General features: G+C 41.5%; 2 protein-coding genes across 4 annotated transcripts in view; both read right to left on the reverse strand.

Moving 5' to 3' along the window:
• Nucleotides 1-6,608, reverse strand: part of LOC112246713 (growth hormone-releasing hormone receptor-like) — a 44,137-nt gene extending 37,529 nt beyond the window's left edge. For both annotated transcript variants that reach the window (XM_042322984.1, XM_024415213.2), the window contains exon 1: nt 5,429-6,608. In XM_042322984.1, coding sequence (XP_042178918.1) covers nt 5,429-5,479 — 51 coding nt within the window. In that variant the 5' untranslated portion in view covers nt 5,480-6,608. The remainder of the gene's footprint in view (nt 1-5,428) is intronic.
• Nucleotides 6,609-6,718: 110 nt separating this feature from the next.
• LOC112252057 (FYVE and coiled-coil domain-containing protein 1-like) overlaps nt 6,719-26,710 on the reverse strand; it is a 39,543-nt gene continuing 19,551 nt past the window's right edge. For both annotated transcript variants that reach the window (XM_024422965.1, XM_024422966.2), the window contains exons 12-18: nt 24,983-25,132; nt 22,244-22,473; nt 16,134-16,287; nt 14,420-14,512; nt 13,963-14,173; nt 9,570-9,679; nt 6,719-9,222 (exon numbers count right to left, since the gene is read on the reverse strand). In XM_024422965.1, coding sequence (XP_024278733.1) covers nt 9,150-9,222; nt 9,570-9,679; nt 13,963-14,173; nt 14,420-14,512; nt 16,134-16,287; nt 22,244-22,473; nt 24,983-25,132 — 1,021 coding nt within the window. In that variant the 3' untranslated portion in view covers nt 6,719-9,149. The remainder of the gene's footprint in view (nt 9,223-9,569; nt 9,680-13,962; nt 14,174-14,419; nt 14,513-16,133; nt 16,288-22,243; nt 22,474-24,982; nt 25,133-26,710) is intronic.

A 26,710-nucleotide genomic window follows, 5' to 3' on the forward strand; every position in this document is an offset into this window, starting at 1 on the left:
CAATTCTACAGATGTTTCCATGGGGCAGAGAGGTACTGTAGCACCATTTGGAACGTAGCCATGGAGATGGACAAATAAGAGAGCTCTCTTGACATATAACTGCAGATGGTAAATCAAACGTTCCACTCTCGCCAAATCTGCGATTGTAGAGTGAGAGAGGGGGGAGAAAGTAAGAGAACGAAAGAACGAAAGTAGGAAAGAGAGAGAGAGGGATGTATAGTCTCCAGTACATTAATTAATGTGTGACAGAGAGAGAGAGAGAACGGGAGAGGGTGAACAGATAAACAGAGAGACCCATATTATAATTATTATTGTTGTTGTTGTTATTGTTATTATTATCAGTGTTGCTGCAGTTAGAGGTCTTGGGTCATCGGAATGGAATGAGGTAAGAGACGAGCAGTCACATCTCACCACATCTCACCACCAAGCTTAGTTTGGTAATCACTCTGTTGTTGTCACCACCAAGCTTAGTTTGGTAATCACTCTGTTGTTGTCACCACCAAGCTTAGTTTGATAATCACTCTGTTGTTGTCATCACCAAGCTTAGTTTGGTAATCACTCTGCTGTTGTCACCACCAAGCTTAGTTTGGTAATCACTCTGTTGTTGTCACCACCAAGTTTAGTTTGGTAATCACAATGTTGTTGTCACCACCAAGCTTGGCTTGGTAATCACACTGTTGTCACCACCAAGCTTAGTTTGGTAATCACACTGTTGTCACCACCAAGCTTAGTTTGGTAATCACACTGTTGTTGTCACCACCAAGCTTAGTTTGGTAATCACACTGTTGTTGTCACCACCAAGCTTAGTTTGGTACTCACTCTGTTGTTGTCACCACCAAGCTTAGTTTGGTAATCACACTGTTGTTGTCACCACCAAGTTTAGTTTGGTAATCACTCTGTTGTTGTCACCACCAAGCTTAGTTTGGTACTCACTCTGTTGTTGTCACCACCAAGCTTAGTTTGGTAATCACTCTGTTGTTGTCACCACCAAGCTTAGTTTGGTAATCACACTGTTGTTGTCACCACCAAGCTTAGCTTGGTAATCACACTGTTGTTGTCACCACCAAGCTTGGCTTGGTAATCACACTGTTGTCACCACCAAGCTTAGTTTGGTAATCACACTGTTGTCACCACCAAGCTTAGTTTGGTAATCACACTGTTGTTGTCACCACCAAGCTTAGTTTGGTAATCACACTGTTGTTGTCACCACCAAGCTTAGTTTGGTACTCACTCTGTTGTTGTCACCACCAAGCTTAGTTTGGTAATCACACTGTTGTTGTCACCACCAAGTTTAGTTTGGTAATCACTCTGTTGTTGTCACCACCAAGCTTAGTTTGGTACTCACTCTGTTGTTGTCACAACCAAGCTTAGTTTGGTAATCACTCTGTTGTCACCACCAAGCTTAGTTTGGTAATCACACTGTTGTTGTCACCACCAAGCTTAGTTTGGTAATCATAATGTTGTTGTCACCACCAAGCTTAGTTTGGTAATCACACTGTTGTTGTCACCACCAAGCTTAGTTTGGTAATCATAATGTTGGTCTCACCACCAAGCTTAGTTTGGTAATCATAATGTTGTTGTCACCACCAAGCTTAGTTTGGTAATCACACTGTTGTTGTCACCACCAAGTTTGGTAATCACAATGTTGTTGTCACCACCAAGCTTAGTTTGGTAATCATAATGTTGTTGTCACCACCAAGCTTAGTTTGGTAATCACACTGTTGTTGTCACCACCAAGCTTAGTTTGGTAATCATAATGTTGTTGTCACACCAAGCTTAGTTTGGTAATCACTCTGTTGTTGTCACCACCAAGCTTAGTTTGGTAATCATAATGTTGTTGTCACCACCAAGCTTAGTTTGGTAATCATAATGTTGTTGTCACACCAAGCTTAGTTTGGTAATCACTCTGTTGTTGTCACCACCAAGCTTAGTTTGGTAATCATAATGTTGTTGTCACCACCAAGCTTAGTTTGGTAATCACTCTGTTGTCACCACCAAGCTTAGTTTGGTAATCACACTGTTGTTGTCACCAAGCTTAGTTTGGTAATCATAATGTTGTTGTCACCACCAAGCTTAGTTTGGTAATCATAATGTTGTTGTCACCACCAAGCTTAGTTTGGTAATCACACTGTTGTTGTCACCACCAAGCTTAGCTTGGTAATCACACTGTTGTTGTCACCACCAAGCTTAGTTTGGTAATCATAATGTTGTTGTCACCACCAAGCTTAGTTTGGTAATCACACTGTTGTTGTCACCACCAAGCTTAGTTTGGTAATCATAATGTTGTTGTCACCACCAAGCTTAGTTTGGTAATCATAATGTTGTTGTCACCACCAAGCTTAGTTTGGTAATCATAATGTTGTTGTCACCACCAAGCTTAGTTTGGTAATCATAATGTTGTTGTCACCACCAAGCTTAGTTTGGTAATCATGATGTTGTTGTCACCACCAAGCTTAGTTTGGTAATCACACTGTTGTTGTCACCACCAAGCTTGGTAATCACAATGTTGTTGTCACCACCAAGCTTAGTTTGGTAATCATAATGTTGTTGTCACCACCAAGCTTAGCTTGGTAAACACACTGTTGTTGTCACCACCAAGCTTAGTTTGGTAATCATAATGTTGTTGTCACCACCAAGCTTAGTTTGGTAATCATAATGTTGTTGTCACACCAAGCTTAGTTTGGTAATCACTCTGTTGTTGTCACCACCAAGCTTAGTTTGGTCATCATAATGTTGTTGTCACCACCAAGCTTAGTTTGGTAATCAAACTGTTGTCACCACCAAGCTTAGTTAGGTAATCACTCTGTTGTTGTCACCACCAAGCTTAGTTAGGTAATCAAACTGTTGTCACCACCAAGCTTAGTTAGGTAATCACTCTGTTGTTGTCACCACCAAGCTTAGTTAGGTAATCACACTGTTGTCACCACCAAGCTTAGTTAGGTAATCACACTGTTGTTGTCACCACCAAGCTTAGTTAGGTAATCACACTGTTGTCACCACCAAGCTTAGTTAGGTAATCACACTGTTGTTGTCACCACCAAGCTTAGTTAGGTAATCACTCTGTTGTCACCACCAAGCTTAGTTAGGTAATCACTCTGTTGTCACCACCAAGCTTAGTTTGGTAATCACTCTGTTGTTGTCACCACCAAGCTTAGTTTGGTAATCACACTGTTGTTGTCACCACCATGCTTAGTTAGGTAATCACTATGTTGTTGTCACCACCAAGCTTAGTTAGGTAATCACTATGTTGTTGTCACCACCAAGCTTAGTTAGGTAATCACTCTGTCCATTATTATCCTGGACACACACACTGTCATACTGTTAGCTTGGGACAGGAATACAAAACAGCTGGTAAAACACACAGCTGGTGGTTTTCATTTGGCAGTTGTCACATACATAAACCTTTGGAGATAAAGTATGTTCATTGGTAACCAGACTCTAATGGCTAGTGGAATCAGTCATAACCCTCCAAGCTGAACATAGAGTATTTGCTTGGCTATTTTTAGCTCTGGTCCATGTCGTTAGTGTGAGCTCCTAATCAAGGTTGTTAATGAGCATGGAGAAATTCACACTAATGTTGTGGACCAGAGATAGGTTATTAGGTGTCTCTGCAAAAGTGAATGGGCCAAGAACACCATTTCATTTTCACTGATGACATTTCATTTTCACTGATGACATTTCATTTTGACGGAGACAACATCACCCTTGGCTCTAGTTAAATCAGAGCACCGTATGCCTAGCCTGGTCCCATCTGTTTGTGCTCTTGCAAACGACATAGCTGTCATTGAGAAGCTGAACACGATATTGTCATTGGCATGACAAGGAGATGGCATGATAGCACAAACAGACTGGCCCCGGGGCTACCATAGGCCCACCCATGTGGAGGAAGAGGAAAGCCAACACGGTCATATATGACCAGTATATTCCAACAACAATTCAGTACAAACCTAGCCTGGTGGTCCAAGATCTAATTGTGTTGTCTTGTCAACTACTAGGCTATATGGTCATTGTCATTGCCACACATCAGCCATAGGAGTCTGCAAACAGACAGCACAAACAGATCTGGGACCACCAGGCTAACACAAATCCGACTTTTATATGGGAACACACAGTCTACTTTTAATTTCATGATTGAAATACAGTTAATTTAATAGCCTGGCTACACTTCAAAATGTGGATATAGGGTGACTGCCTTGTGGCACAAACAACATTCATTAATAAATCACATCATTACTCTGCAGATACCATGTAGTCCCATGTGATTAACATTAACCTTGAAGAATAACTTTAATTATAATTTCCCTATGGAGGGGAGGAGCAGGGCTTATTAGAAGACAATCAGTGTCAGCACAAACTCATTCATTATGGGGCTTTCGTGCCATGGATTTAATTATACCAATGAAAGACCCCTCCACACTCACACAAACACGCAAACGCACGCAAAACACATGTACAGACACACACACTTAAAATTTGATATAGCTATCTCCTTGCAGTCTTTCAAATGTATTATAATGGACTCATCACGCTCTAGTGACTCCTTGTGGTGGGCCAGTTGCCTCAGGCTGACTTCGGTCATCAGTTGAACAGTGTTTCCTTAGACACATTGGTGCAGCTGGTTTCCGGGTTAAGCGAGTGGGTTTTAAGAGGTGCGGTTTGGCGGATCACGTTTCAGAGGCTGCATGACTCGACCTTCACCTCTCCCGAGCTCGTTGGAGAGTTGCAGCGGTGAGACAAGTTCATAACCACAAAATTGGGTAGGAAAGGGGGGTAAATATATATATAAAAATAATATATATATTTTTTATACACAGCTACATCAAAGTTTGATATTTCAAAAAAGAAAAGAAAGGGATGCATGAATGTGTACACTGAGTGTGGTGGACCATCCTTGATACACACTGGAAATAGTTGAGCATGAAAAACCCAGCAGTGTTGCAGTTCTTGACACAAAGCTGTGAGCCTGGCACCTACTACCATAACCTGTTCAAAGGCACTTCAATATTGTCCTGCCCATTCACCCTCTGAATGGCACACATACACAATCCATGTCTCAATTGTCTCAAGGCTTAAAAAATCCTTCTTTAACCTGTCTCCTCCCCTTCATCTACACTCATTGAAGTGGGTTTAACAATGGACATCAATCAGGGATCATAGCATTCACCTAGATTCACCTGGTCAGTTTATATCATTGAAGGAGCAGGTGTTCTTAATGTTTTGTACACAGCGTATTTCTTCATCATACACGTGACATTTTAAGTTATCCAAAACATGTAGGCGATAACCTATTCTGTATACATGTGTGTACCCTAATTGTCAATGCTTCGGCAGTTGTTTACACTTTTAGAGTCCAATGCATGCACAATACGGTCCTCAACATCTGTGTACAGTAAGTCATATTGTGGAAGAAAGCACTTCAAATACTTACAGATGGAGCCAAAGACGTCACGAAAATAATCCAATAGAGAAGGACACGCATCTTGAGTGTTCGATGCTGTTTGAATGCGTCAGATCAACTCAGCAAACCGTCCACTCTCACTGAACTGCCGTCTATTTAATTAAGTCTCCAATGACATGCGCTGAAGAAGGTAGCGGAAAACCTATCTCCCCACCACAGGGAGAGATGCATCTAAAACCATCTCTCCGCTGCGTTGGAGCCTGCGCGTGCCACCGGCCGTCTACACTACAAAGTCACATTACTGAAGCTAGAATCTGTTTGAAATTTGATTATCACAACTAACACTACCCATGTAAACTTTTATTGTGAGTTTACTGCGCTTTATGTGCGTTAAACCCAGTGTCCGATTGTATTCCAGTCCTTTCTTGTGCATCATTGGACATTTCTGTAAGCATGTGTGGGGTGTAATTAGGGTAATTTCCACTTTGGACAGATCACCTGTAGACTGTAATGTACACAGTTGTTTTTCCTCTTTATTTTAATCTTAGAAGTCAATACATACATTAACATTAAAGCACAATGCGCACTTAATTCACTAATGGCCTGGTAGCTCCGGCGCACACATCAATGCACATTTTCGCCTCATCTTGTTGTCACGGCTGCCCCCAAGCTGCGTGGATACGATAGTCTATGATTCCATGTAGGTAGGGGTACCGGAGCGTCAAGTCTAGTTCCAAACGGCTCCTTAATAGCTTCTACTCCCAAGCCATAAAACTGCTGAACAATTAATCAAATACACCCCCCCCCCGCCTGGAACCCCAAAAAGCGCTTTGCCTGGATTGAGTGTTGCCTTGTTAATGTCCAAAAGCGGAAGTCAAGGGTGATATGATCCATCACTATCTGTTCTACGTTTGTCGTGTCTAGACATGGTATTGAAATGAGTCTCTTATAAGTCCACTGTGTCTGCATTGTGACCAGAGTTCCTGGTGCCAGCCTGTAAGAAAATTATTTAACAGATATTCTTTTAACATAAAATGTTTTTTTTTATTTGTTTTTTTACGACAATTATTGATGCCATAAGTCAATGATACCTGTCAATGGACAAGATACAATAGATCCTCTGGAGGTGGTAAGGAAGATCTGATCACAATGCATATCTTAATTGAATACTTCTGTCTAAAACTGTGAGCCCAATCAGAATGTGGACAAGATGCATGTTATTCCCAGTGCATGTTAGCACCAGATACCAGCACCAGATATAAACAGGGCTAAAGACCTCCAACCTGGAACAGGTGTGGGGAGTTAGGAGGAGGAAGAGAGTGACATCATTAACAAACTTTATTTTTTAAGTTGAACTGTACATGTTTTTACATCATAGTGAATGCATAGATCAAGAACAGGGTCATGTGGATTTCACTGAAGTCACATGATGCTGGTGGCAGACTTGAAAGCCCTCAGTTTGTTAATTTAAAAAAAGATAGGATATCTTTCCCTGCACAATCTCTTTTACAAACACCAGAAAATACTATCAAAATACTATTCCTTGTGACATTGTAAATCATTATTATTGCTAAATTCCATCCAAAAGTGCAAAACTGTAGAGAAAATATGAGGCTTTGTATACAAATTGCACACATGTAGACCACTTATAAAATACAAAAGAAAAGCTCCCAATAAAAATGGAAAACAGTTCTCTGTAAAAGCAGCATTCGATGTAGCTACTGAGCCCCATTGGTGTAGGTAGGGTGAAGTTGCCCCTAGAATCTGATCTTGGGTCAGTGTTGAAATGTTCCTCACTAAGGGTTAAGGTTATGACTGGTGGAGGGGAAGCTCATCCTAGCTCTGTACTAAAGGAAAATTCACCCCAGAGCTGGCTTAGTGAAGAACATTGGTCGCCTCCTTGACTGATGGTATGACTGAGATGTCATTCCTTATTGCTTTCAGATACTATAATACATACAAAGGAACATATCAACACTTAGGATCCTTACAAGAACAAAAAAAACAGAGGTCCTATTTATACACGTATCTAAAATGTATGGCTATAAAAAAATTCTAAAATCCCTTATAACGAAACATAACGAAATCATATTCCTATGATGGTATATAATCTATAGGCCTGCTGTTATGCTCAATCCAGATCTTATCCAAAGAGACCTTACACAAACATAAGCTTGCCATGGTACACTACACTATGCCTTGAGGTGCTCAGGGAGGATAGCCTAAACACAAAAGAGTATAAGCCCTGGGCACAGCAGTGTATTCTCAAAGATGCGGACTATAGCAAGAACTGGCTATGCAAAACACGTGTAAATCCACACTTGGAAAATCGTAATTTTTTATCTTTAAAGTGCAGTTTTACATGTGTCTTTTGTAATTAAAACATAATTCAAAACTATGTTGAAGGGGAACTTATCTCCTATAGGCAAAAGTTGGCACTTGCTTTGTCAGTAAGTGACATTGAGCTTATAGGTCACACACAGTAATAGATCATGTTAGTTGATAGTGTGCTGTATAATATAACCTTGAAGCAATACAACCAAATTATTATGTTGTAGTTATCTTAATGAAATCCTTAAACATTCTTTTGCATCAAAACCATTTGAAAATTGATTTCTTAAAAACTATCCTTTTGGGATATAAATGTTCCCCACGTGCTTTTTACATTAGAATAAATATTGCAGTCTTTCATTTCAAATCTTGGAACTATGGAAAAACTTGAGGAAAGCCTATTAACGGTCGAAGAGAGTTCCTTTATAGTGTATAACCCATGAGTCTGAGTTCAAGTCGTTTAAACAGAAGGCTTCAAAAGCTCCCACAGACACAAGAAATTGGTAGCAAAGCTTTCAATCTCTTGTATTACTTAGTGGCCATTTCCCCCCCACACAATTATCTTCCCTTCAGCCTGGCAGCATTTGAGGAAGACACAAAGTAACTAACTCCTCCTAAACACAATGTAGTCTAGCTGTACTTGTTTTATTAACATTATTCATGTTTTTGTAGCATGAAAAAGATGCTATTTTGTCCAGTATTGTCCTCTGTATTGTGTGATTACAATGCGAGCAGTTGCTCAATAAGTGTCATCTTACTTGTGGACACTGTGTTAGTCCATGATAGAAAACAATCATAGCTAATAACATTGTATAAATGTGTACGCAATAACCTCTCTATCTCTGTTTAACAAGACCATGTCGTGAACTCATAAGGCTACCCTTTTAACTCTTCACCTGTGGTTAAGTTTTGAATTCCTGGTTTTCCTACAGATGTAGGATCTAAATTTGGACCCAGTTTGCTACAGCAGGAAAATAATCCTGCAGCAACAGAAAATGTTAATTATTATGTGGATTATAATTCATGGGCATTTTTTTTAGGGTTTGATAGATTTTTGTAAGGGAAAATCAAGTCTGAAATGTAAAAGTGGAAATAAACTTTAGAAGCCTCTTTAAGCCTCAAATACACAACAGGTTTTACATTTCATGAAAGTTCTCCTGCAAGAGGGTAATCAAATGAAGACCCTACATCTGTACGTTTGTTTCACCACATACTCTATGGGAAGAGTCCATTAGGTCAAAACCACCATGTCTGTAGGGTGTTTGTGCTCTAACTAAAACATGACCAACACACTCAAAACATAAAAACATTAGTGTTAAAAATATAGGGATCCAACAAAAACCAAACATAAAATAGTGTACTTGGTGGGGTATCCAAAAAACTATAACCTTCACCCTGCGTAAGTATCCATTATCCAGGCTTAGAAATCACTCCCATCGTATATAATCGTCTTCTCGATTGTCAAGTGGTAGAGGACTTTCTTTGAGATGAACCTGTCAGGGTTGTAGCGAAGAAATAGAACAATATAACATTTTGCAACAAAAATGAAACCCTCATAAGCAACTTCATAGTACTGCAGTGCTTCAGAAAGCTGTCATCCTTCACCACAAGGGCACATGGGAACTGGAGACTGACTTGATGCTAGCGATAGATGTTCTACAGAAGCACACTGCCATGAGAAGGTGGGTTTCAGTGTGGTTACAGTTAAGAACGTGACTGTTTTGCCTACCGTTCGCTGAGAAGGGATAACGTTCTGCTCTACACAAGCACACGGAGAGGTAAAGAGTGTCGACTGACTAAAAGGGTCATTCTAATAATAAAGGTGTGTGGCGTATCATACCTTGAGAAGGAGTTGTCAAAGATGAGAGTGTAGAGACCAGGGTTCCTGACTTTCAGCTGGCCTTGGATGGTCTCTTTGTGAGAGTTACAGCGAGTCAGAGGAATCAGCACCTGAGACGAGAACACGAGAATAAGTCAATGGATTCCTAGCTTATAACACTCAGTGATAATATTGTCGATGTGGAGCCGTTTATATTTGAGATATTAAAGTTCATGTTCAAAAAGAGGCCCCAATCTTCAGTCTTGTTGTAATCTGATACGTTAATTGAATTGGGAAGTGGGGGAGCCCTTCTTTTAGGTGACCATTCAAAACCAAAAGTTATTTTATTGAGAGTTTTAGCCCCCGCCCTCTCCTGTCCCTATGGAAACCTCTTTCTCAAAGCTAAGAATCCGGACCACGTTCTGCTCGTGTTATTTTACACACACAATGTAGCTACTGCTCACACTCCCCGTCCATTTAAGTTTCAGTCTTTACTCAACCTCTTCTCAACCATGATGATGTAGCCTCTCTCTCTACTTCTAAACAGCTGAAATAAAAACCTTGTGACGTTTTAAACGAACATTCCCACAAATATTTATTGTCAGTTGTAACATATATTGCAGTTCCACAAGCAGAACGCAGTCCGTAACACATTGCATTGGAGCAAAAACAATCAGTGTTTTCTGTGATGATATAGGATCATCTTTGTAGTTGCTGCCATATTGTAGCCACTAGCCACCAGCCACTAGCCTGGGTTCCTGAAAAACAGAATGTAACTCCCTGCTTGAGTTTGAACCCTTCTATCAAATCAAACATAATGCAACATAATGAGCGTTACAGCAAAAAAAACATAAATAAAAAACAATGACAATAAGAAAATATTTATTTATTATACAACAAACATAAGAGGATAAAACAAACATAAGAATAACAATAAAAACTGAAAGACTAAAGAACACCCTTTTTTTAACCGTAAGTTAGTTAAAAACTTCTTAGGGCTGAAATCCGTTAACAGGATGATATGACAACAGCCAGTGAAAGTGCAGGGCGCCAAATTCAAAACAACAGAAATCTCATAATTAAAATTCCTCAAACATACATGTATCTTATACCATTTTAAAGGTAATCTTGTTGTTAATCCCACCACAGTGTCCGATTTCAAATGTGCTTTACAGCAAAAGCACCACAAACGATTATGTTAGGTCACTACCAAGCCACAATAAACACAGCCATTTTTCCAGCCAAAGATAGGAGTCACAAAAAGCACAAACAGAGATAAAATTAATCACTAACCTTTGATGATCTTCATCAGATGACACTCATAGGACTTCATGTTACACAATACATGTGTTTTGTTTGATAAAAGTTCATATTTATATCAAAATCTGAGTTTACATTGGCGCATTATGTTCAATTCTAGGCTGTCTCCACCGGCTCACAATTGACCCAGCGTCGTATGGGTTAGGGGAGGCAGGTCTGGCAGGCCGGGATGTCCTTGTCCCATCGTGCTCTAGCGACTCCTGTGGTGGGACGAGTGCATGCACACTGACATGGTTGCCAGGTGTACGTGTTACCTACGACAAGAATTGCGAAGGTGTCCAATTGTGTCAAGAAGCAGAGTGGCTTGGCGGGGTCGTGTTTCGAAGGACACATGGCTCTCGACCTTCACCTCTCCCTAGTCCGTACGGGAGTTGCAGCGATGGGACAAGACTGTAACTACCAATTGGATACCACAAAATTGGGGGTATAAAAAAATAAATAATAATAATAATAAAGTTCACTGATGTCATGTTTTGACCTCTTATTTTTCAGAGTTCCCAGCTGTCTTGAAAGCACCATAAAACTCATGGTAGGCTACCCTTCGCCAGCTCTTATCAGTGCTCTCGTCTGCATTAAAACCCAATACCGATCCAGGTTGGATGTGACAGCAGAGATGAGGTGCTCACTATCGACCACGCCCCCTGACTTTGAGAAGCTCTGACGCGACATGCATCAAGCACACCCATCTCATTAGTGGTGGTGAGATAAGATATATTACGTCAGACTAATTTGCGATTGACTGTCATATCCCCACAATAAAAGTATGGATCATGAGTTGAGAAGACAATCAGAAATACTGTTAGAATGTTTTTCAATTTTCTGTCATAGCCCCAAATATTTTTTTTTACATTGACTGTTAATTACATACTTTTTTTCAAATGGGTGGGGTCTCGAAAATGTTCAGATGTCAAAATGGGGTGGTAGTCCCAAAAGGTTTAGGAACCCTTGCTTTAAAGGGTTCCCTTTCACCTGTTACCATGGTAATGCATTTTGCTTTTCATAATTGTTTCCATTAGAAGCATTTACATTTAGGCCTGTCCATAGTAGAGGTTGACCGATTACGATTTTTCAACACCAATACCGATTATTGGAGGACCAAAAAAAGACGATACCAATTAATCGGACGGTTTTTATATATATTTGTAATAATGACAATTACAACAATACTGAAGGAACAATGAACACTTATTTTAACTTAATACAGTATAATACAGAAATAAAATCTATTTAGTCTCAAATAAATAATGAAACATGCTCAATTTGGTTTACATAATGGAAAAACACAGTGTTGGAGAAGAAAGTAAAAGTGCAATATGTGCCATGTAAAAAAGCTAACGTTTTAAGTTCCTTGCTCAGAACATGAGAACATATGAAAGCTGGAGGTTCAATATTCCCAGTTAAGAAGTTTTAGGTTGTAGTTATTGGAAATACGACACGTCGACTATTTCTCTCTATACCATTTGTATTTCATATACCTTGGATGTTCTAATAGGCACTTTAGTATTGCCAGCATTAGCTCCGGAGTTGATAGGATTGAAGTTATAAACCGCGTGTGAATCAAGCATTGCTAAGAGCTAACGGCAAACGCAGTAAAGTTTGAATGAATGCTTATGAGCCTGCTGCCGCCTACCCCCGCTCAGTCAGATTGCTCTATCAAATATCAAATCATAGACTTAATTATAATATAATAAACACAGAAATACAAGCCTTTGGTCATTAATATGGTCAAATCTGGAAACTATCATTTCGAAAAACGTTTATTCTTTCAGTGAAATACAGAACCGTTCCGTATTTCAGCGAACGGGTGGCAACTCTAAGTCTAAATATTTCTGTTACATTGCACAACCTTCAATATTATGCCATAATTACGTAAAATTCTGGCAAATTAGTTCACAACGAGCCAGGCGGCCCAAATTGTTGCATATACCCTGACTCTGCGTGCAATGAACGCAAGAGAAGTAACCCAATTTCCCTAGTTAATATTGCCTGCTAACATGAATTTATTTTAACTAAATATGCAGATTTTTAAAAAATGACTTCTTTGTAATGATTTTTAAAAAGGCATTGATGCTTATGGTTAGGTACATTCGTGCAACGATTGTGCTTTTTTCGCGAATGAGCTTTTATTAAATCATCCCCCGTTTGGCAAAGTAGGCTGTGTTTCGATGATAAATTAACAGGCACCGCATTGATTATATGCAACACAGGACCAGCTAGATAAACTAGTAATATCATCAACAATGTGTAGTTAACTAGTGATTATGTGAAGATTGATTGTTTTTTATAAGATAAGTTTAATGCTAGCTAGCAACTTACCTTGGCTCCTTGCTGTACTCGCATAACAGGTGGTCAGCCTGCCACGCAGTTTCCTCATAGAATGCAATGTAATCGGTCATAATCGGCGCCCAAAAATGTTGATTACCAATTGTTATGAAAACTTGAAATCAGCCCTGCCTATTAATCGGTCGACCTCTAGTCCATAGTTAATTCCCTGGAGTGCAATGGACTACCTGAGCTGCACCAGGCTGCTTGCTCTACTTTAGGTGAAAGGTCAATAAAGAGTTCTGTTCTCAGCAGGGGGAGCTCCTCTCTCATTTACACTGCTCTCGGGTGAAGCTTCCCCTAGGTACAGATTTAGAATAATCTTTCCGTTCCCAATCCAGAATTTAAACATTAGTTTGGGAAAGGCAAAACTGACCAAAGATCAGCATCTAGTTACAACATCATCCTACACTATTTAGACTCAACGAGGGTTATGATTTGCTACTGGGATCATCTGCAGCAACAGTCCTCCTAATCACGAGCAACAGGCCGAGCACTAACACAGTATGTATCAAGCGTCTCCCAGTAGGAATGCTGATTTAGGATCAGTTTTGCCTTTTAGATCATAATGAACAAGCTTACATGGACAGGGGCGGGTGATCCTAGATCAGCACTCCTACTATGAGACACTTGATATATACTGCCCCTGATTCAACTCATCTTAGTCTTGATGACTGCACAAAATCCTGCTTGTACCTCCAATAGCTCTTTAGGTCCAGGGTTAGTGACTGACCACTGGTCTATGAGCGGAGCTGGTCCATAGCAGTCCTACCTTGGACTGTTCCACCGGGACGTCGGTGGTCTCACGGTACACCACGCTGAAAGAGATGCTCTTGGGCTCCGAGGAGAACACCCAACTCACGGTAGGCCCACAATCGACCACGGCGATGTTGATCACGCTGTAGCAACTGGACTTGACAAAGAGCTCTCGGGAGCCATCGCCAAACTGAGAGATGTCTTCGATGCTGAGAGGGACAACCAGCCTGCAAACACAACCAGATAGCAGAGGAAGAGTAGGCATTGATTTGACTGAGATTACAACTTGAGTTTTCACACACAATACACTGGCAGTCTTGGCCAGGATTTGGTTTCGTGATCAGGGTAGGTATTGTGGAAAAAGGAAGTACTGGCAGAGGAAGCTGTAACGGTAGTGCTTTTATTTCCAACATACATGTGTGTGTGATTGTGTGTGTGCAATTGTGTCTGTGCGCGCAAGGTTCTAGACTCACGTGACTTCTCCAGACTTGAGAAGGGTGATCTCTGTGTCCTGCACAGTGGGTACATTCTCTTCCGGGTCGTCTGGGGACACTGCTCCTGTGCCTCTGCAGGTCGTGGGTCATATTACAGAAGACGGTGTTGATTTACAACAAAGCTCCTCATAACCACATACAGTGGGGCAAAAAAGTATTTAGTCAGCCACCAATTGTGCAAGTTCTTCCACTTAAAAAGATGAGAGAGGCCTGTAATTTTCATCATAGGTACACTTCAACTATGACAGACAAAATGAAAAAAAAAATCCAGTACAGTACAGCTAGGCTTGGCTCATGTGTAACCTGGGTCAGTACAGCTAGGCTTGGCTCAGCTTTGCTCCAGTGTAACCTGGCCCAGTACATCTAAGGCTTGGCTCCAGTGTAACCTGGCTCAGTACAGCTAGGCTTGACTCCAGTGTAACATGGCCCAGTACAGCTAGGCTTGACTCCAGTGTAACATGGCCCAGTACAGCTAGGCTTGGCTCCAGTGTAACCTGGCCCAGTACAGCTAGGCTTGGTTCAGCTTGGCTCCAGTGTAACCTGGCCCAGTACATCTAGACTTGGCTCCAGTCTAACCTGGCCCAGTACAGCTAGGCTTGGGTCCAGTGTAACCTGGCCCAGTACAGCTAGGGCTTGGGTCCAGTGTAACCTGGCCCAGTACAGCTAGGCTTGGTTCAGCTTGGCTCCAGTGTAACCTGGCCCAGTACATCTAGGCTTGGCTCCAGTGTAACCTGGCCCAGTACAGCTAGGCTTGGGTCCAGTGTAACCTGGCCCAGTACAGCTAGGGCTTGGGTCCAGTGTAACCTGGCCCAGTACATCTAGGCTTGGCTCCAGTGTAACCTGGCCCAGTACAGCTAGGCTTGGGTCCAGTGTAACCTGGCCCAGTACAGCTAGGCTTGGGTCCAGTGTAACCTGGCCCAGTACAGCTAGGGCTTGGGTCCAGTGTAACCTGGCCCAGTACAGCTAGACTTGGGTCCGTAGGGGGATCGACTAGATCACCAGAAGGATACAAAGTGAAAGTGTGACAAGTAAAGCTCTTTATTTCGAAGGTTTCTCAGATGACTGAGAAACCTGTAAAGGGAGTGACTTATTGATGGCTACGGTGAGTCACAAATCTATTTTTTGGAATGATCTTGGGTGACATCGCTCACTTTGTTCATGGTGTGTTTTCTGATTACGACACCCCTCACAGACAAGGGTCCAATCAAGCCGAAGCAATATCTGAGATTAGAATATTCTCCAAAACGGGAGACGATGAAATAAGAAATCACACTTATAAATGTGGATGTCTTAAATCGCACCTCTGGATGCATAAACTCACAGTCATGTTCTCTCCCATTGTTTACACCTGGGGTTCTCCTTGGTCTGCTCATGCCTTCCATTTACAATCATTTCAGCAGCAGGTGTTCATAAATGGAAGGCAGCAGAATGTGTGAAGGTCACACTGAACTTTTTGTCTTTCAGAGATTTGAGAGAGTCATTTGTCATGACTTTGACATGACTGTTTGAGAGAGAGTTTGTCATGACTGGACACTTGGACTGTGAATGCTGTGTTTGTGTGTGTATGTGTACATACACATTTGTGTGTGTGTGTGTGTGTGTGTGTGTGTGTATGTGTACGTACACATTTGTGTGTGTGCGCGCGGGCGTGTTTTATTTGGCTAGGTATCTGTCCACATCTGGTTGCACTCACATGTCTAGCGCCCCCAGTGGCCGTGCGTCCTGTTCTCCCTCCAGTGAACCGCCTGTTGTTTGGGACAGTGAGTCGCTGTCGTAGGTCCCGTTCACTTCCTCCTGCGTGATGATGTCATAGGCCGCGTCATCAGACTTGGCGCTGGGGTCCGACACTGCACAGGACACAGGACGTCAAACCAGTCATGTACCTGTAACACTTTACTGTAGCCTCTTATGTATACATTCATAAAGCCTTCATAAGAGCTACATAAGACATGACAGGAAGTCAAACCTATGCCTATTCTAATACCAGACAGTCATATACGTTTTACACAGAGAAAAGCCACTGTTATGATAACATTGTGTGTTTATGCACAACAGATTGTGATCACCAAGGCTTTTCTCTTCATGTACTACCAGCCTGTCTACTATCCTCAGAGGTAGACGCAGTGTTGCCAACTCATTTTCAGGGTAAGTTGCTAGAGGCAGGTTGATTTGTAATGACGTAAAACTGCGTCATTACGTAGAATACACAATAACGTTACTCAAATTGACTGGCCAGCTCGGCAAAAAAATATGATTTGACATTTGTTCAGGTACAGACTCCCACTCTTTTCTGTACTTCTGGCTGTACAATTTTGATTGAGACATTGATTGATGTTGTAAGTTCAGTTCAAGATCAAACATTAGTGACCAACTACAATCATTGGGTTTGGCTCATCGAACCCGTACTACTGCTGCTGCAGTCAGCCAACAATGATTTGCAATTTGCTGAAATTGCTGCTGGCCTGCTGCTGCCTGTGCACGAGCTGAGCGCCTGCTGCTGACATCACTCACAATGCACTTTTGCAGCCAGGCACGTGTTGTGACTGAGTGTGTGACAGAGAAAATCGCTTTTGTGTCATTTAGAGGGAAAATGCGTGCATTTTAGCGTTTGAGTCACTTTTCAGAAGTTGCTAAAAGTTCCAAATACATTTTTTAAAGTAGCTAAATTTGTTGCTAGGTGCTGTTTGAAAAAAAAAGTTGCCAGGGTAGTCTGAAAAGTTGCTAAATCTAGCAACGAAATTGCTAAGTTATTATCACTGGGTAAACATATATCCTATATGTTCAAGCACTTCTCTTTTTATATGGGCATAATAATAGAATTACATATAAAATCCCTATTCATTTAATAGGGTCTTTATGGGCCTAATTTTTTTTTTTTTAAATGTTTTAACCTTTATTTTACTAGGCAAGTCAGTTAAGAACAAATTCTTATTTTCAATGACGGCCTAGGAACAGTGGGTTAACTGCCTGTTCAGGGGCAGAACGACAGATTTGTACCTTGTCAGCTCGGGGATTTGAGCTTGGACCTTTCAGTTACTAGTCCAACACTCTAACCACTAGGCTACCCTGCCACCCCTAATAGTGAAGATATGTTGTTTAACTTTGAAAATGTATTAGCCTACCTTTTAATGTAGCATAAACACAACAAGTCATGATGTTTTTATCCGATTGTCAAACAATTACTCCAAAAGGCTTGCCTGACGACTCAAACTGAATTATTCCGCTGCATTATGTTCACTAGATACTTTAGTTCGCTACATACTTTTTGTGGCGACTTCAAAATGAGGGGTGTTGTACAAAACAAAGTCATCAGAGATTGGATAATCTCTAATCAACTAGAGTATCAAAGTTCTGGCTCTGGCCCAACCCATCAGTTTCTGGGTCCAATCAGAACAGTTAGAATGTGTTTGCGTTCTAGAAATCGTTGGGGGGGTACACGGATCCAGACTCATTGTGGAGAAGAAACTAACGTCCATGGGTGTGGAATAGCGTTTGGCCGTAGCAAGGAGTTTGGGTAGCCAGGCAACATGTAGGCTACCTGCACACGTTACTCAGGGATGGGGGAACGATAGGCTGTGCAGGGGAAAAAATAGCTTTTAAGCCTCATTTAGATATTTTTCTGCTTATAATTTCTGACATTTGGTAGGCTATTTCTTAGTCAACTTCTTAGTCTATAATTAGATAGACGCAGTTTGTCTTCTGTCATTACTTGATGCTTGTCCAGAATATTAAATAAAGCCTTGATCACCACAATAATGGCATACATTTATAGAATGATCAATGCATCATCACCAATCTAGTTGACATCAGTAACGTTTTATATTTCATTTCTGCTTCTCTCACAGAAAGAGGCCATTTAGGGACCAGGGGAATTTCAAAAGTTTTAAGGAAATGCAAAGGTGTGAAAATTATCCAAAATCTTTCTGATAGTATTTCAACGCATATTTTATGTGGATAAAAATGAGATACTGTCAGCTTTTATGTCGAAAATGCATATTTAGCCTACAAACAGTCCCCAGATTCACAAATTTGTCTTAAGAATACATTTCTTAACTGCCATGTTTTTCCTTTACTATACACTTATGAAGAAAGTTAAGCAAATTTTCTCTTCCTCAAAACGGTTATTGGAAATGTTTTTGCGTTATTTCTAATGCTTCTCCTTAAGCAAATAGTTAAGAAGAAATAAGATTCTTGAAAATAAAGTTGGATTTGTTCGTTCCAAGATGGCTAAACCCTCTCTTAAACTCAGGGCAGTGAGAGAATAAGCTAATCAAAGCAATTGAACATGTTTCATTCACTTACAAACTTTATCTAAAAGTTTCAGTATTGATTATTTTAACATTGATTAGGTTTTAGAACTGTAATCTCAGTCGGAAATATGCTAACATGATTACCATTGCAAGCTAGATAGCTAAATCGGTTGCCTAGTGACAATGATCTTAAGAAGATAGTTAAGAAGTTCATAAAAAGATATTTTAAAAGTTTGTAAGAAAATCATGAAATCTTAAAATATTGTTGAGAATTTGCACTTACGAACTATCTTCTAAACTTGATTTCTTCTTATTTATTTTTCTATAAAAAGTGTTTTGTGAATCTAGGCCCAGGTCCCTAACCACACATTCGCATTCTCTCAAGATGCTATATTTCTCTACTCCTGTTCCCGAGACAAAATTAACATTTGGTCTATCATTTTACTGCCAGGAACACTTAATTCTACAGGAGTTAACATTATAATAGGCTACATGTGAGGCTACAGTCAGTGTCCAGACTTCAGTTACTATTCCAACTATTAGGCTATTCCACTCTATTCCACTCTATTCCTCTAAAATAAAAGTTTTATGAATGACATTCGGTGATTGTCAAGTCTATTCACTCATTTTTGATGGGACTGACATGTGTAAATGATAGATAGTGTAAGAGCGTTGGACTAGTAACCGGAAGGTTGCAAGTTCAAACCCCCAAGCTGACAATCTGTCGTTCTGCCCCTGAACAGGCAGTTAACCCACTGTTCCTAGGCCGTCATTGAAAATAAGAATTTGTTCTTAACTGACTTGCCTAGTTAAATAAATGAATACAAATTTATTGGAATCTATGTTTCAATGATTGTGATAGGCTTATGTTTTACCAGTACGGTGTTCTCCCACTATTTATTTTGTCGGTCCCGGACCGTTCCGACTAACTTTCACCTCTGCCTATCTTGTCTGACAGATTTCAGAAATGTGATGATGATGTATGTCATTGGGATTTGTTGTTACGCTTTGTAACTTTCCACAAAAGAACTGCTCTTTAGGGACTATAAAGATTTCTTGAAGTGTCATTTCTCTAGTAGTCATACATTTGTGACATCCCAGTACCATGTTGTGACAAAACAATGCCAATGATTGGCAACGCAATCTCCGCTACGAGTTTTGTCATTTTCAAATGAAAGCAGTAAAGCAGAATGGAGAGTAAGAAATTAGATTTAAAAATGTTTCCATTTTAGCTCAGAACAAGGTAAACCCCTAGAATCAATCACATTTATAAAGTCCTTTTTATATTAGATGTCACAAAGTGATGTACAGAAACCCAGCCTAAAACCCCAAACAGCAAGCAATGCAGATGTACAGTGCCTTGCGAAAGTATTCGGCCCCCTTGAACTTTGCGACCTTTTGCCACATTTCAGGCTTCAAACATAAAGATATAAAACTGTATTTTTTTGTGAAGAATCAACAACAAGTGTGACACAATCATGAAGTGGAACGACATTTATTGGATATTTCAAACTTTTTTAACAAATCAAAAACTGAAAAATTGGGCGTGCAAAATTATTCAGCCCCTTTACTTTCAGTGCAGCAAACTCTCTCCAGAAGTTCAGTGAGGATCTCTGAATGATCCAATGTTGACCTAAATGACTAATGATGATAAATACAATCCACCTGTGTGTAATCAAGTCTCCGTATAAATGCACCTGCACTGTGATAGTCTCAGAGGTCCGTTAAAAGCGCAGAGAGCATCATGAAGAACAAGGAACACACCAGGCAGGTCCGAGATACTGTTGTGAAGAAGTTTAAAGCCGGATTTGGATACAAAAAGATTTCCCAAGCTTTAAACATCCCAAGGAGCACTGTGCAAGCGATAATATTGAAATGGAAGGAGTATCAGACCACTGCAAATCTACCAAGACTTGGCCGTCCCTCTAAACTTTCAGCTCATACAAGGAGAAGACTGATCAGAGATGCAGCCAAGAGGCCCATGATCACTCTGGATGAACTGCAGAGATCTACAGCTGAGGTGGGAGACTCTGTCCATGGGACAACAATCAGTCGTATATTGCACAAATCTGGCCTTTATGGAAGAGTGGCATGAAGAAAGCCATTTCTTAAAGATATCCATAAAAAGTGTCGTTTAAAGTTTTCCACAAGCCACCTGGGAGACATAAACATGTGGAAGAAGGTGCTCTGGTCAGATAAAACCAAAATGGAACTTTTTGGCAACAATGCAAAACGTTATGTTTGGCGTAAAAGCAACACAGCTCATCACCCTGAACACACAATCCCCACTGTCAAACATGGTGGTGGCAGCATCATGGTTTGGGCCTGCTTTTCTTCAGCAGGGACAGGGAAGATGGTTAAAATTGATGGGAAGATGGATGGAGCCAAATACAGGACCATTCTGGAAGAAAACCTGATGGAGTCTGCAAAAGACCTGAGACTGGGATGGAGATTTGTCTTCCAACAAGACAATGATCCAAAACATAAAGCAAAATCTACAATGGAATGGTTCAAAAATAAACATATCCAAGTGTTAGAATGGCCAAGTCAAAGTCCAGACCTGAATCCAATCGAGAATCTGTGGAAAGAACTGAAAACTGCTGTTCACAAATGCTCTCCATCCAACCTCACTGAGCTCGAGCTGTTTTGCAAGGAGGAATGGGAAAAAATTTCAGTCTCTCGATGTGCAAAACTGATAGAGACATAGCCCAAGCGACTTACAGCTGTAATCACAGCAAAAGGTGGCGCTACAAAGTATTAACTTAAGGGGCTGAATAATTTTGCACGCCCAATTTTTCAGTTTTTGATTTGTTAAAAAAGTTTGAAATATCCAATAAATGTCGTTCCACTTCATGATTGTGTCACACTTGTTGTTGATTCTTCACAAAAAAATACAGTTTTATATCTTTATGTTTGAAGCCTGAAATGTGGCAAAAGGTCGCAAAGTTCAAGGGGGCCAAATACTTTCGCAAGGCACTGTAGAAGCACAGTGGATAAGAAACACTCCCTAGAAAGGCAGGAACCTAGGAATAAACCTAGAGAGGAACCAGGCTCTGAGGGGTGGCCGGCACCCCACACCACTTTTTATAAAGTCCCCCCATGGGGGGGACCAAGAATATTGGAGCAGATTCACTTATATGTGTATTAAAGTTGTCAAACGTTTAGTCTTTAGTCCCATATTCCTAGCACACAAGGACCTCATCAAGCTTGTGACTCTACGAACTTGTTGGATGCATTTGCTGTTTGTTTGTTTTGGTTGTGTTTCATATTATTTTGTGGCCAATAGCAATGAATGGTAAATAATGTATTGTCATTTTGGAGTCACTTTTATTGTAAATAAGAATATAATATGTTTCTGAACACTTCTACATCAATGCGGATGCTACCATGATTATGGATAGTCCTGAATGAATCATGAATAATGATGAGTTACAGAGGCATAAATATCATACCCCCCCAAAAATGCTAACCTCCCCTGTTATGGTAATGGTGAGAGATTAGCATGTATTGGGGGTATGATATTTGAGCGTTTGCATATGTGTGTACATCTCACCTTTAACCCTGGGAGTGGGTTTGTAGGGGGCTGGTTCGGGGGGTGAGTGAGGACCAAAACTGGGGGGAGGTGGCTGGGTATCGGAGAGGCTCAGCTCACCCTCGGTGAATCTCTCCACCACGGCGCTGTGCTGGGAGTAACACTCCCTGCAGCAACGCTCCTTTTTCCCACTGTGCTTGGTCATCACAAAGTTGTTACTACAGTAGTAGCAGAAGACACGTCCACACAGCCTGAAACAAGAAGAGTGTCCGGTAGTATTATAACACTGTGGAACATTCACCCAAAACCTGAAACCTCTCAGATTTTCTCCATTTCTGGAAACTATTGTATCACAGTTCAATAGACTCTGCACCTTTTCTCTCAACATCAATTCAAGAGTTACATTCAAATTACCAGTCAGACCGAAGTCTGTGGAAGCCACGATACAAAAAAAACAAAGTCACCGACTCTCTCTGACATGTCCAGTCAGCTCTAAAAGCAATAGAAGCACTACCATTACAGCTTCCTCTGCCAGTACCTCAATTACCTCGACACCGGTGCACCCGCACATTGACTCCATATTGACTCTGTACCCCCTGTATATAGCCTTTACATTGACTCTGTACCGGTACCCCCTGTATATAGCTTCCACATTGACTCTGTACCGTAACACCCTGTATATAGCCTCCACATTGACTCTGTACCGGTACCCCCTGTATATAGCCTTCACATTGACTCTGTACCGGTACCCCCTGTATATAGCCTTCACATTGACTCTGTACCGGTACCCCCTGTATATAGCCTCCACATTGACTCTGTACCGGTATCCCCTGTATATAGCTTCCACATTGACTCTGTACCGGTACCCCCTGTATATAGCTTCCACATTGACTCTGTACCGTAACACCCTGTATATAGCCTCCACATTGACTCTGTACCGGTAGCCCCCTGTATATAGCCTCCACATTGACTCTGTACCGGTACCCCCTGTATATAGCCTTCACATTGACTCTGTACCGGTACCCCCTGTATATAGCCTCCACATTGACTCTGTACCGGTACCCCCTGTATATAGCCTCCACATTGACTCTGTACCATAACACCCTGTATATAGCCTCCACATTTACTCTGTACCGTAACACCCTGTCTATAGCCTCCACATTGACTCTGTACCGGTACTCCCTGTATATAGCCTCCACATTGACTCTGTACCGTAACACTCTGTATATAGCCTCCACATTGACTCTGTACCGTAACACCCTGTATATAGCCTCCACATTGACTCTGTACCGTAACACCTTTTATATAGCCTCCACATTGACTCTGTACCGTAACACACTGTATATAGCCTCCACATTGACTCTGTACCGTAACACCCTGTATATAGCCTCCACATTGACTCTGTACCGTAACACCCTTTATATAGCCTCCACATTGACCCTGTACCGGTACCCTCTGTATATAGCCTCCACATTGACTCTGTACCGGTACCCCTGTATATAGCCTTCATATAGCCTCCACATTGACTCTGTACCCCCTGTATATAGCCTCCACATTGACTCTGTCCACCGGTAACCCCTGTATATAGCCTCCACATTGACTCTGTACCGGTACCCCTGTATATAGCCTCCACATTGACTCTGTACCGGTAACCCCTGTATATAGCCTCCACATTGACTCTGTACCGGTACACCCTCTACTCTGTATATAGCCTCCACATTGACTCTGTACCGGTACCCCTGTATATAGCCTCCACATTGACTCTGTACCGGTACCCCCTGTATATAGCCTCCACATTGACTCTGTACCTGGTAGCCCCCTGTATATAGCCTCCACATTGACTCTGTACCGGTACCCCCTGTATATAGCCTCCACATTGACTCTGTAGCGGTACCCCCCTGTATATAGCCTCCACATTGACTCTGTACCGGTACCCCCTGTATATAGCCTCCACATTGACTCTGTACCGGTACCCCCTGTATATAGCCTCCACATTGACTCTGTACCGGTACCCCCTGTATATAGCCTCCACATTGATTCTGTACCGTAACACCTTGTATATAGCCTCCGCATTGACTCTGTACCGGTACCCCCTGTATATAGCCTCCGCATTGACTCTGTACCGGTACCCCCTGTATATAGCCTCCACAATGACTCTGTACCGGTTCCCCCTGTATATAGCCTCCACATTGACTCTGTACCGGTACCCCCATGTATATAGCCTCCGCATTGACTCTGTACCGGTACCCCCTGTATATAGCCTCCACATTGACTCTGTACCGTAACACCCTGTATATAGCCTCCACATTGACTCTGTACCGTAACACCCTGTATATAGCCTCCACATTGACTCTGTACCGGTACCCCCCTGTATATAGCCCCGCTATTGTTATTTACTGCTGCTCTTTTATTATTTGTTATTCTTATCTCTTCCCTTTTTTGGGAATTTTCTTAAAACTGAATTGTCGGTTAAGGGCTTGTAAATACGCATTTCACTGTATTCAGCGCATGTGACAAATAACATTGGTTTGATTTTACTTCCTTTTCCCACTACACATGCGCTGATCACTAATCCAAATCTCGGCCAAGACTGGAAGTGTATTGTGCGTGAAAACACAAGTTGAAATCTCAGTCAAATCAATGCCTACTCTTCCTCTGCTATCTGGTTGTGTTGCTAGTAGCGCTTAACATGTTGTCTATTGTTCCCGTAACAAGACATAACAGGGCCATCTAGTGAGTCAGCGCCCTCTCTGTGCCCACCTGCAGTTATGTCGGCGTAACCACCAGGTGAAATGGGCCTGGCAGCCCAGGCAGTGGGTGGTCTCCTTGTCCTGCAACAACCGCTCCTCTGCCCACAGCTTCTGCTCAAACTCCAGAGCGTCTGATTTCTGCCACAGAACATCCTTATCCCTGCAGGAGCACACACACACACACACACACACACACACACACACACACACACACACACACACACACACACACACACACAATACATTTTTTATGTTTGGATCCAGCATCGAAGTACAAAGGACCCAAAAGATCACAAACACACACACAGACAGAAACCCAAAGACAGACACACACAGGTGGGCGGTTAAGGCGTCAGCATGCTTCAGTTCCGCTGGCGGCGGAACCGAACAGGTGTGCTCAAATAAAAGACATTCACTTGAAAAACACGGGAAAAGCGTCAATAGTACTGTTTGTCAATTTTGAGACGCCGTAGCCAGCATTCACTTCCTCACAATATCCAGAATTAATCTAAGATAATTTAAGAAATCTGTCATTAACTTTGACGTTTTGGACGAGAAGATCTTAGTCACGTGATTTTACATCTAACTAAGATGTTTGGAACAGTATTTCTCAATGACTAAATGTGCATAAAAACGAGTCGTCTCTCGTTGAATGACAACAAAGACTTTACTGAAGAATCCCTACTGTTGACCAATCACTGATGTAGGGGCGTAGACTTTGGCTACCAGCTTCGGCTTGCCTCAAGAATTTGTTTTGTGCCCGAACAACCGGAAAAAAGCGTAAGTAAATCAAAAACTAACAAAAACGTCACAAAATGTTGTCATAATATTTGCACAAACTCTTCCGGCTGGGAAGCATGCGGATACCTTCAGAGCGCAGGACCTGCTGTTAAAAAGAACAGGGTTACATCAGTCTGGTTGTTCCCCTCTTGATCATCAGGATATTGTCTGCTCAGTTAGGTTTCTTTAGGCATGGTTTCTTTGTAATCAGTGAATTTGTGTGATTTGTGGGTATTTGAGGACTAAACTTAGTGTCCACCTGCTCATGGACTCTCTAACATCCCCAAGGACTGTGGTTGAAAACGAGCTAAAACGGTCACTTTTACTGAAACGTCGATTAATGTGTACTGTCCCTGTAAAAATGAACTCAATAAGGTCAACAAAATCATTATTCATGCTATTCTGGTTATATTGTCCTAATCTAATTTTACATGCACTTCCAACGACCCCCTGTTCTGATGTACTGTACGTCTCTCTGCCAATGAGCAGTTGGAATATAAAAAAATGTAGGCGTAAATTAAGACAAACAAAAAAGATTGTGGTTAAATAAGGACACCCCAGGGGAGCTGGCATTGTGTTTTATGCCCTACAGGGGATGAGAGCTATGCAAATAGGAGAGACACACACACACATATAAACACACACACAGAGAGAGAGAGAGAGAGAGAGAGAAAGAGAGGCACACCCAGACACAGAAAAAGAGCGAGAGAGCAATGCCTGCCAAAAAAACTGAAAATTCATAAGCAGACGAGAGCTGTCGCTTTCTGTTCCCTCTTAATATCCCCCTCTCGCTGTCTTCCTCCTTGATATCCCCCTCTCACTGTCTTCCTCCTTGATATCCCCTCTCACTGTCTTTCTCCTTGATATCCCCTCTCCCTGTCTTCCTCCTTGATATCCCCTCTCCCTGTCTTCCTCCTTGATATCCCCTCTCACTGTCTTCCTCTTCCTCCCTCTCTCC

This window comes from Oncorhynchus tshawytscha, linkage group LG06 (assembly GCF_018296145.1).
Source record: "Oncorhynchus tshawytscha isolate Ot180627B linkage group LG06, Otsh_v2.0, whole genome shotgun sequence".
Classification (NCBI taxonomy): domain Eukaryota; kingdom Metazoa; phylum Chordata; class Actinopteri; order Salmoniformes; family Salmonidae; genus Oncorhynchus; species Oncorhynchus tshawytscha.